This window comes from Pipra filicauda, unplaced genomic scaffold (assembly GCF_003945595.2).
Source record: "Pipra filicauda isolate LSUMZ 115617 unplaced genomic scaffold, ASM394559v2 scaffold80_size11013439_pilon, whole genome shotgun sequence".
Taxonomy (NCBI): Eukaryota; Metazoa; Chordata; class Aves; order Passeriformes; family Pipridae; genus Pipra; species Pipra filicauda.
In genome coordinates this window covers 9,692,934-9,714,105 of record NW_024104987.1, presented here as the reverse complement: position 1 = coordinate 9,714,105, position 21,172 = coordinate 9,692,934, and the positions used below count along the sequence as shown (strand labels likewise).

General features: G+C 43.0%; 1 protein-coding gene across 1 annotated transcript in view; it reads right to left on the bottom strand.

The window, feature by feature from the left end:
• LOC113985114 (protoheme IX farnesyltransferase, mitochondrial) overlaps positions 1 to 17,011 on the bottom strand; it is a 104,968-nt gene extending 87,957 nt beyond the window's left edge. The window contains exons 1-4 of the mRNA XM_039390319.1: positions 16,925 to 17,011; positions 14,380 to 14,504; positions 12,419 to 12,737; positions 4,596 to 4,720 (exon numbers count right to left, since the gene is read on the bottom strand). Of these exons, the coding sequence (XP_039246253.1) occupies positions 4,596 to 4,720; positions 12,419 to 12,737; positions 14,380 to 14,504; positions 16,925 to 16,958 (603 nt within the window). The 5' untranslated portion in view covers positions 16,959 to 17,011. The remainder of the gene's footprint in view (positions 1 to 4,595; positions 4,721 to 12,418; positions 12,738 to 14,379; positions 14,505 to 16,924) is intronic.
• Positions 17,012 to 21,172: the final 4,161 nt, after the last annotated feature.

Sequence of the window (21,172 nt, the reverse complement as noted above, 5' to 3'; positions counted from 1 at the left end):
CATATTTACTGCACTCCTCATTTTCAGCTCTCTGACTTCAGCTAAGACACTCGGCCCAGCCTGTTTCCTTTTCAAGGTACCATCAGTCAAACTCAAGCACATCATTTTATCTCTCGGTTACTAAATTCAAACCATTTTAAACATCCTGCTTTCATCTTTGGAGCTCTCTCCCACTTTTTAACCATGCTGCAGTTACAGAGGAATGTACTTGACATATAAAACGTGCATGTGATTCCTTTAACATTTTAATGCCGTGTATTGTGTTGTAAACATCTCTTCATGTTTTATCTCCTTCTCCATAAATCAGAGCTGACTATCTTAGAAGTTTCAAAAATGACATGTTTTCTCCCTAATATAAATGTAAGGCTCCACTCCTTGAAACTTGAGTCAGCTTTCAAAGATCATCAAAAACCAGAGCTACGAAAAAGCAAAAGATTATCAACTAACGTAATATAATTTTCTCCCGCTCTATTTCTATGACAGCCTGGAGTAGGGGAAAAAACAAGTTACAAAATTGGTCTTCCCCAAACAGAAAACCAAGTTTTGGTTATCCTGTTTTGTGGCTTGTAAGGAACAACGCTTACTGTGCATCCATACCAATACACAATCCTGAAAGAGTTAGGAGTACAGACAGTATAAAAGTGATAGACTAGGAATAATTGTTTGTTTTATTAAAAATTATCGTGCAGTGTTTATAAGATGAAACCCCAGAACATATTTCTATTTCCTTACCACAACTGCAATTAATAAGGCTGAGCCCTTCTAATGAGATTTTCTGGAGGTTTTGGCTAGCTTAGGAATGGTACAGACAAAATGTGTCTCAACCTATTCCTTGGTAAATGCATTAAGTGCCTGTTTTTTTTTTTTTAATTAAACCCCACTGTAAAATATTGGTTATTTTCAAAAGGCAGAACACCAATAAAAAACACCTGTCCGGAATAATTTTAAGTTACTTCAAGGATGGAAAAAAAAAAAAAAAAAAAAGAAAGAAATCCATTAGAAAAAAGAGGGAAGAAAGAGAGAAAAGGAAAAAAAAAAAAAAAAAAAAAAAAGAGGCAAGCAGTTTTAGCAGGTGGGACTGAGAAGTGGTGACATGTTGTAGTACAATTCCGAAGGGCCGGAGGACATAACGCGGTGTCGGGTGATGTGGAAGAGAACCAGGGAGCCCCGGCTGTGGGAGCCACGGCGATGCTGGATGAGGTGTGAGCTACAGCCCTGAAGTATTGTGATAGCCAGGGGTGAGGCAGAGGCAGAACTGCTGCTGGAGGACAAGGCAAATAAAACCCTATCTGTTCCCCGGCACCTTCCCGCGGGAGTTCCCTCCCTCGCAGCCCGCGGGCCCAACGCGCTCCGCAGGGAAACCCGCCGGTATTCAGCCACATCCCCAGAATCCACAGCATCTTCCACCAGCCTGGGAGAGTCTGCTCCTCTCAAACTACTGTCTGACATAAATTATTCCGAGATTCTTTCCTTGACGTTTCCTACACAAATGTTTCCAGGAGGACCTTGCTGTACAACGGGCACCACGTTTCCCCTTTGTACCTCTTGTCCGTATCTTCCAGGGTATTTTCCAACACAACCTTTTCACTCTCAAGTCACGAAACAGTAAGTCACCAGCTTCTTAAAAATCATTATCCAAGTTCACAGAATCGCCATGAAAATGCACTCCTTCTATTTGCACAATTTAGAATTTGTGGGTTGTGAAACTTGTTTGTAAACACACACCTTTGGCTGATAAATATCCAGACTGTACTTCTATAAACAATTAAAAAATACAAAGTTGTCAGTTTACATCAGGTTTTTTTATTGCTTTCTTGTTAAAGACAGTAAAAGTGAGGCAACAACCTCCACTTGGGCACATTTTTGTAACTTTCTGGCTCTTGCAGTCAGGAAAAAATAGGTTTAAAGTATGACATACAACCCTCTGAAATCAAGGAGAAAGTGATAATTCAAAGATTATTTCAGATGAATTTTATAAAAGAAAAAAAAAACAACCCAATGCTTTGGTCTCTGTGCATTACTTAGCACAGGCCTGGTTCACTCTCATTAATTAAGTCAACTTAAATAGTTAATTCAGCTTAATTCACTTGGGGTAAAACCCTCTCAGCTCCTACCATATTGCTAAACTCAAGTGATTGAGAAAAGGAAAAAAGGATTAAAAAAAGCCCAAATCACAGAATTTGAACAGTTAAAAGTTTGTATCAATACTTCCACGAGTGTTACAGAATCCTTATTACATTTTCACAGGACCAGGCTCCTCACATCCTGTCCTAAATCACGGGCAAGAATCTTACACAATCGACACTTCACCTTCCCACGACATACTTGGGGACTGTAAATCGTGCACACAGATTTATCAGGGAAACGAGGAGTGGGAAAGATGAGCTGCCCTTAAAGATGTACAGATTTATGGCAATGTGGGAAGTGGGCAGACGGTTATCATATAAAAAGGTCCTTAAGGGATCGCAAGGAGCACCGAGGGAAACATGAGTCATGAGCTGCCAGAGAAGGGGATGCGTATGGGGAGCAATGGACAGAGCAAAGTAGCAATAAAGGAAGTTCCAAGTCAAATGTGCTCCTTCCCAAAGGTCGAGACGGATACCCCAGCTTAAAGTATTTATGGAAAATTAAATTCCCAGCCGGTTCAGACACGGCAACACCGGCAAAGGGACACTCAGTGACTGAAAGGACCCATTGATAAACAAGGTCATAGAGCAGAGCTCCTTCCTTCTGCTTCGTTACCAACTCTGCTCCTTTATTTTCTTTACTTGGAGCAGTTGCCTTGAAGGTCTCTACACAGCCACAGTGGCTCAACATGAGCAAATGTGCAAATTCAAAGTGTTCAGCTGAGACTGAGAAAGACGCTTTGTGAGGCTGGAGTAACTTGTAGTGAATAATTAGTGAATTATGAGCCCAAGCACAAAGTTACTGCACTCCTGACTTCCCCTTCCTATCCCAGCAAGGCTCAGAAGTGTCCAGCTGCAAATTACACCACAGGATTCCTGGTCCTCCCAAAGTAATGCAATATTTTAAAAAGTGGCTTGCGGGAGTTTAAAAAATTGCAAATTTTGGGACAAAATATACCAAGCAACACGTGGATGCTGAAACAAAGAAAACCAGTTATTTGTTTGTGAATGTCACCTCTAGGAAAATCTATCAAAATCTCAGGACAAGTTGCACAGGAAAATCTAAATAAGCAATAATTGATTCTCTCAGTCCAGTAGTATGCATATCAAAGGTGAAGTAAGCATGACAGTAAATATTTCAAAGGATAACTCACAAATGGGTTTTTTAATATTAAAAAAGCAGTAAAGCAAAAAAGGGAGGTAAAAAGCACACCTCTAAAATTGTATCAAAACCCAAGAAAGCTTCACCTTATTTATGACAGCTTTTCTACCCAGCCTTTGTGTGAAAAATATGTAATGATAACCAAATGTATTCCTCAGAAAATAGTGTGACTTACTTAAAATTATTTTTTAAGGCTACCTAGGTGTTTTCAAGTTAGGCAGGCTACATAAATATTTCCAAGCAAGTAAAAACCATGCAGCATCCTTCCAATTTTGCAGAGAAAACAGACACAAAGTTAGCTGCCTGCCCCAGTTTTAAGCTCAGTGAAAACAAACAGTAAAACCTGTAAAAACAACAAACAGGACTGACTTACTTCAGGCTGAACAAGAAGTGTGTTAATGGGTGCAAGCCCAAAAATCACACTGAGTGCCTACAACTGAGGTGTTCCAAGGTGTAAACATCAGAGCCCAAATCAACCAAGGTGAGTCAACCAGGAAACTTCCATTACTGGGGTCTCAGGACTCACAAGTGATTGCTGAAAACATGAAGTCCCATCACTGCTACTGCTGCTTCTTTTTCCAGGCCACATTTATACAACTGAGAGTGACTGTGGCTACTGCGCTTTGTAACTCTGTTCAACACAAGTGTTGGTACCTCTTCACTGGTTGAGCTTTCCTTTGGGATGCAGGAAGAGCCCAAGAGCAACTTTGCTTCACAGCTGGAGTGCAGGAGAGCTGAGATCAGCATCAAGCTCCCCAGGCATGTTGACACATGCAGAGAAGTTCAGGCACCCGGAACATCGTCATGGAACAACCTCCACAGGACAGAGATTTTCAGTAGGTTCTGCAGATGTGCAGGAGATACCCTGACTCCAGCCTGGACAAAACCCCACCAAAGTCCCACTACTGCCATTTAGAGAGGTGCTCTGAGCCACTCTTTACACAGATCCAACAAGGTCATGCAACAACACATCCAAAGAACCAGGCCCGTGAGGCTGGAGCCCCGCTGGCTATTCTTACACTCCAATCACCCAGTTCTTCCTCTGTCATTTTCAATGATCCAGGCTCAGTATTACCAAGATAAACATTATTATTGGGAGGCTTAAAACCTCATCAACTTCATTCTGTATAAACACACCATGCCTAGCAACTCCCCTTGAATTCCCAGGCACACACTCCTTTTGTGGTGTCAGTTTTAGCAGCCCCGAGCTCACACGGCAGCTGAAGGCACAGCACTCCCAGCCATCCAGTCAGCATTTCAGGAGCCAGGACAACACCAGTTTGCTGTACAGATGAGGATGGACTGACCTGGTTGATGGAGTTGGCAGCACAGGATGCCAGGCCAGTTCCAAGGGAGGCCAGCAGGAAACAGGGCAGGTCAAAAGGGACCGGGGCCATGGCAAAGCCGGCGGACGCGGTGCTGACGACCAGAGCTGTAACACAGTGAGAGCACAGGTCAGAGAATACCAGAAACCACCTCCTTTGTGCACAACACTATAAATAAGGCTTTCAAACTTCAGGAACCCATGTGCAGATTAAGTTTTTGCCACTTTTATGGCTCACAGTAGCTCCAGGAACTGAGTACAATTAATATTAATACTCCACATAGAGAAGTCAAAAATCAGAAGAACTTCAGGGATGAAACAAGAAACCCAGAAACATCAGCACATTAGTAGAAGAGGCGAGAACAAAAAAGCTTCACAGAATATTCTCAGTAAACATTCCACAGGATGTGCTATCCTGATGAAATCAAGTTTTTCAATCTGAGTAGGCTGAGCTTTGCTGGCTGGGCAATCAAGCCCACCAGGGAACGCACCAGAAAATACACTTTGTTCAACACCTGAGCTCCTGCCAGTTGATTGCCCTCCAGATTATGTACTATTTTCAGTCTCAACCTTAGTTACTTATCAATTTTTTTGAATAATAAAAGGATGTCCTGAAATCTGAGGTTTGGTAGGTAAAGAAAAGGTGGAAAAAGAGATAGAAAAGAACTTGAACAGCAACACCTGTGGGATGAGTCCTTAACCTTTGCAAAGTGTCAGCTGAAACAGGGAAAGGTGAGGGTAACCAAAAAGACAAGTGTCAGATGAGCCTCATTTATGTTTCTTCATTCCCTGTTTCATGGATTTGCCCCAGGACCAAACTGCCCCACTCAACATGTACAGGACACGATTTGTTCCAGTAACTCACATGTCACTGCAAAGCCTAATGGGGAAGAAAAACAGTAAGAAAAATCCCCAAATGATGTTTTATATCAAATTATAGCAGGGATTTAAGCAGTGCAGAGCTAAAAGGAGACTCAGGGCATGTAGCTACAGTAATTTCACTGCATCATCTCTGCTCCCACTTGACTTGCCCACTTTGGGCTGAAGGCACAATCACATCATCTCATGGACCCAACGGCACTTAAAGGCCTCAAAATTTGAGTGCATTCACAAAAATCCATTTCAGTTTTGTCATCCAAAATTATAACTTTAGTACAGTACTGCAAATTACATCCCTAAAATGAAAGTTACCTAACTCTCAATCCTAATATTGTAATTTGCCAAATAACAGGTCTCACAAACTTCACTTTTGGCAAGAAATAATATGACATGGCAAATTTCTTACACTATAAAAGTCAGCACACTTATGGAACATCTTCCTCATGACCTTGAACCTTACAATCTGAAATTAATAGCTATTAAAGAGAAAGTATTTAAATTATATTCTGCATGTAACTGCATGTTCCAGAACTCAGCCAGCTCAAATCAAAGCATCAAAATGTTCTCATCTTCCTGAGTCCTACAAAGTCTACCATCTGTCTGAAGTTAAATACAAATAAATAACCTTTGCTGACTGAAAATACCTGGATTATCTATTAAGCAGTGTTACTTGAGATGAAAAACTAAATGTCATGGCAGCGACCTGCCAGCAAGGATGCAAAGTGCTCACTTTAAGAGCTGTGCCTGCATAAGAACCTTAGGATTTAATACTAAAAACACAGTGAAGAAAACTTGCTGCTCATCAAAACTTTTCTCTAAGCATTAAAATCCCTTGGTGACTGAATATTATTATAAGAATATACATAATATAATTATAAGCATTAATTCTTTAGCCTTGTTATGGAGTCCCAGGCTACTTCTAAAATACAGAGGATCTGTGACAGAGCTTTACCCTCTGAGCAGCTCTGAAATAACCACAGGTTCTGCTGGCCCACCAGACAAACAGACATGAAGGTTGTTCTGAAAGACTGGACCCATTTATTATATAAATACCACACCACCTTAGCTTCCAAACTTCTTAGCAGAGTGCACAGGAGAACATGAAATGCATTGGCACAACTGAGGAGTTAAAAAACGCACTGAAAATGACAGTGAACGGTGGCGTTTGCATTTCCAAGAGTGATTACATTCGGGTTTTTTTGCATAATAAATCACACACTCATTTCCAGACAAGAATTTAATTAAAACTTATCTTAGAGAGCACTTTACACCAATTTATTATGGGAAAACACCAGCTCATTTACTGGAGAAGAAAGGTGGAGCGGATTGGCAAACAGTCAGTGTAACATTAGCACTACCCTGACCCCAAAGAAATTCGAATACTGTACAGCCACAGCACTAATTAAAGTCCCCATTGATTTCTCCAGATTAATTTCAGCCAGTCATTTCAGTCTGACTTATCAGGAGCTCATTTAGAAAGGTTGCAGCACATCCTCTCCCCTATCCCATTAAAGCAGGTATTTTCTGTTGTCTGGGCAGGGTTTGCACACCAGGCATTCCCTGCTTCCCTCTTTGCCCAGATATTCCAATGCAACACATCAGCAGTAAACAGGAAAATGCTCCCTTTGGATTGGGAAGTTTATTTTCTTTAACTGTGGAAGCAATAATTTACTCTTCAACTTCCCTCGTGGAGGAAAAGTATATTTAATTGAGATCACATCAAGGGAATGAGGTCATTGACTCTGTTTGTTTTTTAATCCCTGTTAGTTTAGTGCTTTAGGGGCCAAATTAACTTCACCTTATTGCATAATAGATGGAATCGATCCTTTCAAGGCTTGATGAGAGTTGGCATTATATTCACTCTTCAAAAAGAAGCCAAGACTTAAACTTATGATCTCAGCCTAAACCTAATTTTCAGCCCTTTAAACATTTTCAGCTTTAACAAAAACGAACAGGGGACATTTGTCTCCCGTTTCAACGTAAATGAAAAAGAAAATGCTAATGGATTGGTGACAAAGAGTGAATTATAATGTTTCTAGCATAAAAATACAGTCAAAAAGCCTAGTGTGTTCTTTACATTCCTTTTCCACTCCATCACAATGTGATCTGCTTTTATAAATCCCTGTATTTGTATTTATAGCATGTGAATCACTTTGCCATATTTTGCCTACCTCCTATTAAAAAGCAGCCAAGCCAAAATAAAACCATAGAAAGCCAAAGCAAATCAATTCTGCTTTAGAATTCCCTTCTACTCCTATACTGGTGATATATCAGCACACACGGAAGGACAAAAGCAAATGCATTTCTACTTTAATTTAGGAAACAATTTCACTCCTTTACTGCAAGTGTTTATACAGTCCTTGAAGGAAAGTAGCTTTCCAAAATGATGGAATTTTCCTTCCAGAGTTTTCACACTTTGGTTTCTGGAAAGCCAAGTGTAGCACCAGTATTTGTGCTACACACCTGACCAACGTGTCCTTTATAAACTCAGGTTTGTTAGGGCATATCAAAGCTTTGATGCACATAACCTTTGCATTATATCATATAAAATTCAAGTGCAGTATCACAAACATCCATCCAACAATTTTAAATTGATCTGCTAAAAATAAACCGTGATAAGGGTTTATTTTTATTTCATTAGTTTTTCTGGTAGCGTGGAAAATAAATTGCCAGACAGCTACCACTACTCAGCTTTTGTTTCTTTGATGGGATAATAGTTACTGGTATATTAATCATAAAATGAGAACTACTTTGACAAGTATATGAAATATATTTAGAACTGAGAATAAACGTGCACTAGTAATAGTTGGAACAATATCTACCAATACATCTTTGTCAAAGTTTCTGGTTATACTGAAGTTACCATTTAAAGAATAAATGCCATAATAAATGCTATTATTCCAGAATAAAGTGGGAACATACTGGAAACTCCACTAAAGCAAATGGATTTTTCACTAGAGTGAAAAAAAAAAAAATGTTACCAGAGTTTTAACCTATAAACACAACACAAGCCCCTTATTTGTTGTTTGGTAACACTCAAGGCTATGCAAAGCTGGATCTCTGTCACTGTGTCACCAAGACACAACAGCCAAGAGATGAAGTAGGATGTGCACAATCACATCTTAAAACAGTATCAAATATCTCAGGCTTCTGATTTCCAGTTCAGCACTTTTGTGCTAAAGCATCACTATTGCACAGACACAAATCCAGACAGAAGCAATACAGCCAATTAATTCCAGCTGTTTTCTAGTAGAAGAGACAGGGTTATTTTCTTATAAGAGGACACATTAAAAAAAAAATGCTCTAGTTCAGTGTCCAAAACTGAAGATGCTCATAAATAATCATATTTGTCCACCCATGTTGATCCACTTCTCAGATAGGTGCTACAGAATCACAGATTCAATCAGGTTGGAAAAGATCTCTGAGACCATCAAATCCAACCTCTGACTGAACAACACCTTGTTAACCAGACCAGAGCACTGAGTGCCATGTCCAGTCTTTCCTTGAACACATCAGGTGCTGTACATCAGAGAAACATGGAGTGGTTTGGGTTGGAAGGGACCTTCAAGCCCATCCAGTTCCACCCCCTGTCATGGGCAGGGACACCTTCCACCAGCCCAGGTTGCTCCAAGCCCCGTCCAACCTGGCCTTGGACACTTCCAGGGATGGGGCAGCCACAGCTTCTCTGGGCAACCTGTGCCAACCTGGTTGTCCTCTCCAAAAGACCAACCTACCACAGGAGCAAGAACAAGGAAATGTTCACAAACCATAGAGGAATATCTCAGGGGACACTCAGCATTTTTCATACCATGCCTTCATCACAGTTCCCCCAAATTAAAAACTGAGCTTGGATTTTCCTGTGGTTTTGCATACAGCTCATCTGAGTTTTTTATCTGTAATCCCTAGAGGAAACATTAACTTCAAGTTTAGATTTAAGTAAAGAAGATGAGACAACCTGAAATTCTTCATGTGTGTGCCTTATAAATCACTAGAATTTCCTCCTATTCCCATACCTTGTGTCTCTCTCCTATTTTAGGTTACATAACACATAAACTTTAGGATCAAGTTGAAAACAATGACATTTATAATTCTGAAAACCTATCAGACAGATGCATTAGCTTTCCAAGTGCCTGGATGGTAGGATACAGCTGTTGAGAGAGCAGCCAACACAGAACACCACAGAGATAGGAATGGATGGAAACTGAACCCAAAAAGGCAGATTATGCGACAAGCAATTAAAAGTTCCCTAATTGTTTTCTATGGCAAAAGAATACAAACAAAAATCTACTCCTGTTTTTAAGGCAGAGCTTCTAATGGCAGAGTCACAAGAGCTGCAGTTTACATGAAGCAGGAGGGTATGGAAATAGCTAAACTCATTTCCTTTCAAAGGTGAAGTACAGTTCAGAATACAAACAAACAATCCCCTTCCTTCAGCAGCGGGAAAAGAACAGGGCATAAGGAAGTCCCATTTTAGCATAATGCAGAGTTTGTTTTTTTGTTATTTCATACTCCAAAAAGTATAAATAAAGAGTCTGCCAAAAAAACCACACAGGATATGAGATCTATCAGAACTTCATGGGTGAAAGGAACTCAGTTGTGTGTCATTTGTAAGTTAAAAACTGACCTCAGAGAATTTATTCTTGTTTAAAAAAAATACAATCAAAGAATGACTCCACCATATTCTTTACAGAATATATAATTTGTCTAAATGTTGGAAGAAAAGCTAATCCTGTTTCCTTGCTACACTACACCCAGTATTATTCCTGCTCCTTTCCTGTGCTACCCCACGATCAATAAAGACCATCAAATGAACTCCCCTCCTACAAACCCCTCTTCATCCAACTTATTCTTTTACACTTCCCACACCCCAAAAATCTCCACACCAAATACACAGAGATCAAAATGAGAAAAGAGGTTGAGGTTTTTTCCTGTATCTCTCTATACCTGCTCCACAGGTACAAAGTTCACCACACTTACCCTGGCTCAAGAACTCTTCCAGTGCCAGCAGAGAGAGGCTAAAGACACAGCCCCTTCCCCTGCAGCCTTGGAAGTCAGATTAAAAATTCTACAGCTGTTCAGAAATGAGCAGTTAAGTTTACATCTCAAAACAACAGTCCTGAAGGGAATGAAATTCATTAACCTTTGCCTCCTACAGCCTATTTTAAATCCAGAGAGGTGCTTGCCTGTCAAAATTGCTTTTTGCATTTAATAGAGCCTACTGGAAACTGCTGAAGAGTTCTGCAGCAACGCTGAGGCCACACAAAAAAGTATCACATGAAATTACTTTCTCCCAGTAAATACATTCTGGCATCTTGCTGCAGTTGTTCAAACTCCTGTTTTGAGGAGCACCAGCAACATTAGGATGTGGTCACACTGAGCATTCCTGTCAGGAATGTCAGCAAACATAAGAACAAACACATCAAGTGCTTAAAAAGATAGTCCATTTTCTTTCTCTCTGGTCCCTTAATCGTGGCATTTTAACTTTTCATTTCTGGATCCAGTGAGAATTTTTAATTTAGTTCTACCCCAGTAGCTGGCACAGCCTTCAAGTTCACATAAGAACCACTTAAATAAAATCACCTCACTGAAAATATGCCAGAAGAGCTAATTGTTCATACAGCACTTACAAGTTATCCACGGTGAGCCCTACAGAAACAAAGTATTACTAAAACTGAACAGTGTGGGGGAGAAAAAGGCAAGCCCTGTATAATGTAGAAAGAAAGATGAGGCAATAAGTGAGGCTGGATGTGCCACAAAGCTGTTGCAAATAACCCTGATAACTGCTGAATGTGCTAGTGAGAGCTTTATACACCCAAATTTGAATTTACCAAGGCTAATATATAAAAGTGACATGCTAAATTATCAAAGACATGCTTTCATCTCATCAAACTCTTTACCAGCACAAAATAAACGCCCTGAGGTTTTCTAAAAACAATGAGGAAGAAAATTGAGATGTACAAACGAGATCAGTTGTGCCAAGTCCAAACCATGAGATGTCTCATCAACGCTGAGATGAAAATGTGAACGACCATTATACGCTCCATGTGGTCAGCACAATTTTTCCACGGAGCAACAAACAATGAAAACTTATATATTGCAAGACAAAAAGTTTTAAAAAGTGAACTGAATTCACAAATTGTTATGGCAAAGAACAGTCTTGTTATCAGGAATTTATTCCACGCACTGGAAAGAGCACCAAGGTAAGAACTCAGGAAATTACATTTCTGCTCTTGAATTGATGTAGACAAGATGATCAGATCATCAGAGTTTCCTTAGAAATAAAAGTACATATAGCACTACCTATTGGCAAAGGAGTAATTTATAGTTGTTAAATATTACTACCAGAACAAGGCAAAATGTAGTTAAGGCAGCAAAGCAACTGCTGAACAAACTGCTGGTTGGAAGAGACAACACTAGTACTGACTGAAAAGTAAATTATATCTTATTTTATAAAATTCAATTGGTCAGACTCAAACATTTTTCTTTGTAATACAGGAAACTATTTGGATTATCTTTCGTTGGGACTTTTAATACTCATTTCACAACAAGCAGTACTAAAGTGAAAGGTATGTAAATAAAACGGAATATTGGTAAACTTAAACAAGACAACTTTAAACACTGAATGCAATATTTGTAAATTCACTTCCTGACCTAGTTTCACTGTAGTTTTTGTACCAATACCTGCTTGTTTATGACTCCCAAAAGTTAGCTGACACAGGATGCAAGCTCCTCCTCACTATCTTTAAAATTTAATGGGAAAACTACCAAATGCTTCCACAAAACAATTTTCCCAGCACACATTAGATGGAATTTTGTATCAGGAAGGTGGGAATTATCACAGGAAAAGCCACACTGTACCAGTAACGTGCTTAAGAACTCTGCTATCACACAGGATGCACAGAAGTGATAAAAAAAGACCAGTGATACCTGTGAGCTTGATTTTGGACAAGCGTGCCAAAATTCCTGGCAGCTCATCCAGCCGCAGCTTCATCTCCTTCCACTGTCTGTCTTCTCTGGGCTCTGCTCTCACTGCTGTGGCCTCAGTTTCTGCAGGTGACTTCACTTCTCTCAGCTCATGTCTCCCTGATGTCTCAGGCCAAGGCTGATGAGCAGGTGAAACGGGGCTAATCTTGTGGATAACCTTTTTCTCCTGATCCAGCTGCTGAAGCTCGTGAAAAGGAGACACGACCGGGTCCGACTTGGGTTTGGCTCGTTGGCTGAGGTCTCTGTTGTGCTGAGTTACATACTAAATACAGTGACAGATGTTCAAATGAATAGGTAAGAAGATACTTTCATCCGTTTCACACTGTTAACACCACCAATATTATTGCTGTAATATTCTCATTTTTAAGAGAATTATTTCCTGTGATGCGAGCCTGAATTTCAAACACTTACTTCGTAAGCAAAAAGGCTTCTGAAGTTGGTCAAAATATTACAAAAGCAGATTTACAACTCACAACTGCATCAATAATGTTTACTTAAACTTGGATAATTGCTTCTGGTTAAATTTACTTACCCCCCCCCCCCCCAGCTTCAATAGCAAACCCTTCGTTCATATTCAAAACCACCAGGTAATACCATTTGATTTACAACTGGTCAATTCATAGAATCATTAAGGTTGGAAAAGACCTCCAAGATCATCAGATCCAACCTTTGATCAAACAAAATTCACCTTTAAATAGGGAGATACACAAGTGCCCATAACAATTCCAGTCTCCCATGCAGGCACTTGATTTTTGCATCTTTAAGAGATGAAAAAGAAATCAGAAAAATGCCAGAAAATACCATCTACCTGCCATGATATAAAATCATCTCCCACATTACTCTATTACTACTTATGCCAAGCTTTATGTTAACTAACTAGACAGCAAATTTCAACAGGAGTTCAAATGAACATACTTTGAACATAAAGTTAGGAGACAGTTGTTTCTTCTCATTTAAAGGTCTCAGAATACATACAGAATAAGAAAAATACCATTTAGTTTCTCCTTTCCATTTTCTTCCCCAAAATATTCTCTATATTTCAAGCACAAGAGGCATAAAAAGACAGAGCTTTCAACTAATCCTGGTTTAGAGTGCACATTAATAATTCTAATGAGTAAGAGGGATATGAAACTCTGAATGAGTGAGGTGAATACAGATCAAATCAGCAGCACAAATAAGTGTTTGAGAAGTGGTGGTAACCCCAAAAGCTTGGAAAGATCCCTATTTATTGATTCACAGCTGTACAAGCTCCTTACAGGGAAAGCAGTCACTGTAAGACTTAGTCTTACCCACATGTCATAGATGAAGCTCCAAAGTGCAACAAAGAGAACACAACTCAGGGAAGAAAAAAACAAGTCTTTTACTACCATCCACTTACATGTGATGCAACTGGTCAAAGGAGAAGATGCAATTTCAAAGGTTTGAATGATAATTACAGCTTTTTTAATACCTAAAACTAACAGCACACTGTAAATGAAACCCATTAACTTAACGAGCTCAGGAGTTTTGATTTAGATTAACTGATTAACTCACAACACACCTCCTCCACAAGTGAGTTCCATCTACCACTTGTACGACTGCTGGCCAAGATGTGACTTTCTTATTAGCATTTCTATAAACAACAGTTTAAAAATAATTGTAGCTCATGTTTTTCGGCAGGAGATGAGTGTCCTGCTGCAAAGGCCCAGGAAGATTCGTGTCAAGCAGAGGAGACTCTGTAGCACAAGGAACTGTCCAGCCTCAGGTATTTTAGATACCAAGCCCTTAAATCCGATTCAGTGAGAAAATGAGACGCTTGGAATTACCTGAGTTGGGTTGGTAAAAAAATACTGCTTTTATCAACTAATCTCCATTTTGACCTGGGATGAATGAGAAACACGGGATAAATCCCCTCCCTGACTTACCATTCGTTTGAGAAAGTTAAAGTACTGAAATGTAATCAACCTGTCGTTGGCTGCCCGGTAGAGGTGCAGGAACGGGCACGGGATGTGCCGTGTGCCAGCGCCCTTCAGACGCCACACAAACAGTCCTATTTAAAGGAGAAAAGGAAAAAAGATAACATTAGATTCACATTTATCCTCTGCCACTGAATTTGCTCCTAATTCAGTGTCTGCTCTCAGCTGTGACACAGGACACCCCAACAAATGGGATTCAGAGTAGGTCGGGAGGGGAGAAACTTTTGCTGCTGCAGGGTAAAGACTTGAAAGTGGAGAATCACAGAATCATGGAATCATTAGGGAGGGAAAAGACTTCTAAGATCATAAGTCCAACCATCACGAGCCCATGTCCCTAAGCACCACATTCACACGTTTTCTGAACTCTTCCAGGGACGGTGATTCCACCACTGCCCTGGGCAGCCTGTTGCCAGTGCCTGACCACCCTTCCAGTGAAGTCATCCTCCCTAATATCCAATGTAAATCTCCTCTGGAACGACTTGAGGCTGTTTCCTCTCATCCTGTACCTGGGAGCAGAGCCTGACCCCCCCCCGGCTCCCCCCTCCTGTCAGGGAGTTGCAGAGCCAGAAGGTCCCCCCTGAGCCTCCTTTTCTCCAGGCTGAGCCCCCCCAGCTCCCTCAGCTGCTCCTGGTGCTCCAGCCCCTTCCCAGCTCTGTTCCCTTCTCTGAACCCACTCCAGCTCCCCAATGTCCTTCTTCTCACGACAGGCCCCAAACCAAACTGTAAGCATGCCCTAATGACGTTTTGTGTTTTCTTCCAAATCTCTAAGCTCCCTGAGATGCATTTTCACAGAGTCACAGAATACGTGGAATTGGAAAGCACCCACAAGGATAACAGAGCCCAACTCCTGGCCCTGCAAAGGACATCCCCAAGAATCCCATCATGTGCCTGAGAGCATTGTCCCAACACTCCTCAAGCTCTGTCAGCCTTGGGGCTGTAGGACTGTAGGATAGCAGCATTATTCCACTACTATCTCTATATACTACTGACAAAATTATCTTGGCAAAACAGCACTGAGAGGAAGAAGCTGCCATGGGACAGCACATAGAGTCCAGCGTGGCACTCAGGAGTCCTCCATATGTAGGGATGTACACAGGGATCCCCCATACAGGGATTCCCCCATATACACAGGGATCCCCCATAAAGAGGGACACACACAGGGATCCCCCATAGAGGGACACACATAAAGATCCCCCATAAAGAAGGACACACACAAGGATCCCCCATGCACAGGGACACACACAGAGATTCCCCATAAAGAGGGACACACACAAGGGACCCCTATACGAGACACATACAAGGATCCCTATATTGAAGGACACACACAGGGATCTCCCATACAGAGGGATACAAACAGGGACCCCCATACAGGACACACACAGGGATCCCTCAAACAGAGGGATACCCACAGGGATACCCACAGGGACCTCCATACAGGACACACACAGGGATCCCCCATAGAGGAACGTGCACAGGGATCCCCCATACAGAAGGACACACACAGGGACCCCCATACAGGAGGGCACACACAGGGACCCCCATACAGGAGGGCACACACAGGGACCCCCATACAGGAGGGCACACACAGGGACCCCCATACAGGAGGGCACACACAGGGACCCCCATACAGGAGGGCACACAAAGATCCCCCATATAGAAGGACTGACAGAGGGATCTCCCATTCATTCTCCCATACAGAGGGATACACACACGGGACCCCTATACAGGACACACACAAGGATCCCCATACAGAAGGACACACACAGGCATCCCCCATACAGAAGGACACACACAGGTATCCCCCATACAGAGGGATACACACAAGGACCCCCATACAGGAGGGCACACACAGGGATCTCCATACAGGACATACACAAGGATCCTCCATACAGAAGGGCACACAAGGATCCCCTATACAAAGGGATACACACAGGGATCCCATATACAGAGAGACACACGCAAGGATCCCCCCTACAGAAGGACACATGGATCCCCCATACAGGACACACACAGGTATCCTCATACAAAAGAGCTTACACAGGGATCTCCATACAGGACACAGACAAGTATCCTCATACAGAAGAACATGCACAGGTACCCCTATTACAAAAGGACACACACACACATCCCCCATACAGGTATCCCCATACAGAAGGACACACACAGGATCTCCATACAGGACACACACAGGTATCCTCATACAGAAGGGCACACATGGATGCGCCATGCAGGATACACACAGGTATTCCCATACAGAAAGACACACATGGATCCTCCATACAGGACATACACAGGTATCCCCATACAGAAGGACACACGCAGATCCTCCGTACAGGACATACACAGGTATCCCCACACAGAAGGTCACACATGGATGCCCCACGCACGGCACACACAGGGACATGCACGCTCCGGGTACCGCTCTCCAGAGCAGCCCCAGGGTGTCCCCAGCCCTGCCCGCTCCACCGGCCCCCCACTGCCATCCCCGCGGTACCTGCGAGCGCCCGGGGCGGGCGGGCGGCGCTCATGGCCGCGGCTGCTCCGCCGCCTCCCCCTCAGCGCCTGGGCGCCGCCATCTTGCCGCGTGACCTCCAGACGCCTTCCGGGTCGGCGGAGGAGGAGGCGGAGCGGCCATTGCGGGGCTGGCCCGGGGCTGGGGCGGGGCTGGGACGGGGCTGTCCTTACGGTGAGGGACGGCTGTCCCGGGGCTGTCCCTATGGTGAGGGACGGCTGTCCCGGGGCTGTCCCTGCCCCGAGGATCGGCTGTCCCGGGGCTGTCCCTGCCCTGAGGATCGGCTGTCCCGGGGCTGTCCCTGCTGTCAGGGGCGGCCGTGCCCCTGGGCCACAGAGAGTTTTATACACCTAAATTTGAAACTCCACGTGAAAGTGGCATGGCGAAGTAGCCAAAGACATGCTCCTCTCGTCTCATCCGGCTCTTTTTCCGGCACGAAATAAATGCCCTGGTTTTGCTTTGGGGGTCTTGTTTGTTTGTTTTTAAATAATCGCGGGGTTGTTTGGGTCGGGAGGGGCCCCTGGGGCTCCCCCAGTCCAGCCCCCTGCCCAGGCAGGGTCACCTGGAGCAGGTGACACAGGAACACGTCCAGGTGGGGCTGGAATGTCTCCGGAGAGGAGACTCCACACCCTCCCCGGGCAGCTGTTCCAGGGCTCTGCCACCCCCATGGAGAGAAGTTCTTCCTCGTGTTGAGGTGGAGCTTCCTGCGTTTTGATTTATGGCCATTGCTCCTGTCACTGAGCAGCACTGGAAAATCTGACACCATCCTCTGACACCCCTTGGAGATATTTGTATGGATTGATGGGATCCCCTCTCCATCTTCTCCAGATTAACCAAGCCCAGCTCCTGCAGTCTCTCCTCATCAAAAATACTCCAGACACCCCATCATCTCTGTGGGCTCCGCTGGGCTCTCTCCAGTAGCTCCTCGTCTCTCTTGCCCAGAACTGGACACAGCACTGCACATAATGAAGAAGAAAATTATGGATATGCAACAAAACCAGTTGTGCCAAGTCCAAAACGTGAGATGTCTCATCAACACTGAGATGAAAATGTAAATGACCATTCTGCACTCTGTGTGGTCAGCACAGTTTTTCCATGGAGGAACGAAAAGTGAAAACATAGACAATGTAAAACAAAAAGTTTCCAAAAGTAAACTGAATTCAGGACTTTTATTATAACAAGTTGTTATGACAAAGAACAACAGTTCTTTGGGGGGGATGTGGGTGAGGTTGGTCCTGCAGAGCAAGTCCCAGAGTAGCTTCCCACCCAGTGAACCGATCAGTGACCCTGGGGGTTGGATTTGGGATACAGGGACAGGTGACAGCGTTCAGGTGGGAACTGGGTCCAGACAGGAGACCTCGGACACCTTTGCAATGAGGAAAGACCTGGAGCCCTGCTTGGAGCATCCTCAGGGCCTCTGCCAGGCACTGAGACAGTTCCCTCTGCTGCATCCCTGGGCTGATCCCCAGGGAACAGCCACAGGCAGGACTTGGTGTCCCCACACAGATGGATGTGGTGTCCATGACACAGCGAGAGGGTGACCAGAAGTGCGTGGGGACATCGAGACATGTTTGTAAAAAAGCCAAGGGAGGGCTAAGAAAAAATAAATTCATTCTATGGAGTCTCATTCCCAAAAGGATCTGAGCTTTAAAGAGCCAAAGACTTGGTAAAAATAAAATAAAATAAAATAAAATCTGTATTTGGTTCGTAAAGTAATTTTGGAAGACGAAAGTTTGATTTCTATACTCCTCGGTTGAAAATACACATTGCAGGGGGTCATGCTGAAGAACTGACTCAGCTGTCACCTCATCCTGCCCTCAGACATGTTCTGGGGGTTCTGGATCCTGTGCTAAACTGACTCAAATTGCTGATCTGCAGAGGACAAATTGCTAATTTTGCCGGTTAAACTGTTTGTACTCGCCCTGCACAGGGGCTGACAGGTTGAAAGCTGGAGCAGGGCACAGAGGAAGGGCCTTGGACTGGAGTCTGAACAAAAAGGGAAGGGAATGGTTAGGTCTGCTCCAGCTGTAAAGCATAATTGCACCCCCAGGCATCTTTAAAATGTTTTCTCTTAAGAGTTTAAGTTCAGGAGATGTAGGCTATAAGTCACTTAAATGCTTTTGAAATTCATTCTCCATATTTTATCATGGAAATCTTCCTCAGAACCATCTTCCTCCCAGGCTTTCATTTCTTTATAGTGCTTAAATTCATGCAAAAGTCATCTTAAATCATTATTAGGAAGATAAAATGAAAACACTCACTCTAATTCACCAAGAATATCCTACTTTGAAGCATTTATTTCCACTCTCCTTCTATTTGGGGAGCTGGGGAGAAATTAGGACTTCACATTTCTTACAGTTAATATCCTGTTTTACTCGGAGTTCTCACCACTGAGCATATATCACTTCACAGTTCCTGTTTGTGTCTCTACTTTTTGTAACTTCCCCAGATTTGCCCTCAAATTTACACCTGCAAAAATAAAACAAACATCACACAGCAAACACACACAATGGTTGCATAGAGGGCTGGAATTGATGGTTGGTTTTAGGGCAGTTTGGGTCAGAGAGGAAAAGGTTGAGGGAGTCGAGTGTTCTGTGTCAGGGCTGAGATTTAAGGTTTAATGATTTTCATTGCCTTTCACTTGGGCAATAAATTGCACCCCTGGAGAGAGGGGGTATAACACTACTTTTCTAATCAAGGAGAATGTTATCCATGGGCCTCGAGACAGAGCAATACCTCCTCTTGAAACAATAATGATGATTTAAGGAGCACAGAATGTCACGTACCCCTTTGGGTTTAGCCACTAGAACTGCTCCTAGAGAGAAAAAAAGTAATCTTAGGATTTTTAGTGGACACAAGTGTCCAAATGTCAAAGCTGTATTTCCGCCTCAAAGGGCTCCAGGAGCTTTGGATCTCATTCCTGAAGGTTCAGTTCTGCACAGCACTGGTTCCACAGGAGCTGGCACCACCAGATATTCTGGGAAGCACCAGGGATTACAAATGATGGAAGGGGAGCCCAGCCCTCCCAGGGAGCTCCCAGCACCTTCCCTGCTCAGCTGCCACCATCGAGCTCATAAAAGGCCCGGTACCAACGTCACAGGACCACGTGAGGGCTGCGGGGTTGCAGGACACTCATCTCCTGTCACGAGGTCACCGTTGTGGGGCAGAACAATTCCTGCAGCATCTCTAACTTTTTGCTGACTGCCAAGAGGGGCAGTTCCTCAGTATCTGTGGTGCTTCCCTTGGTTATAAACCCTGCACCTACAGGTCTGTTCTCAGGGTGATGCGAGGGGCATTTAACCACACGACTGCCATTAATGTTAATTATAGAGCACATATTAACAGCGTTATACGATCCTTTTTCCTATTAGCACTATCATAAATCTGATTGGTGGGGCTTAATTAGAACTCAGCAGCGGAATGCAATGGTTTGATACACGAAAGGATAAATTTGCAGAGACGGCAAACTATTATTCTACTTTAATCTCAAAATCTCTCCTTCTCTTACTCATAACACCAACAAGGCTTCTTGTAAGATTGATTTGTTGTCAGAAAATGATTTAAAGACCGACTGTAAAAATATTATATTTTCCTTGCTTCATAGAATATGGCATTGATGTTAGAGCTCCACAGAGACTTGATGTACTTTCAGATAGGGAACTTTAAAAGCCAAGAGAAAAATAAATAAGATGGCATCCTGCTGTTATTGTGGTAACCTTTGCAGATCACTTCAGAACAGTGGCTGGGGTGTAGTTTAGTAGTACACCATGGGGGAAGCTGGAGCTTGGAGCAATTGGTCAGCTAGAGCCCAACTCTGTTTGCTTTTTTGAGGGTCCAGGATGTAAAGGAAGAAATAGTGTCCAATGTGAAGGGCACTGGGACATAACAGAAACAGAGAAATAACAGATAAAAAGATCTAAGAAAGTATTAAAGGCCAGGCCAGACTGTGATGGTAGAAAGTTGATTGACTGCTTAAGGCCTCTGTATTGAGCCAAAGATCTCTGCTCAACACCTCAGCTACATCTCCTTGAGTCAGGGCTTGTCCCAGCTTCAGGGGCTGAGAAACTCCCAGTGATCCTGATGACCAGTGAAGTACTTCTTTGAGTCACTTGTAGTGCCATGGATTTGGGGTTTTCTGGGATTTTCAGCATTGTGAGGCACAAGCTGTATATTAATGCAAGATTGAAGCATAGGAAGTGTCCAAGGCCAGGTTGGACGGGGCTTGGAGCA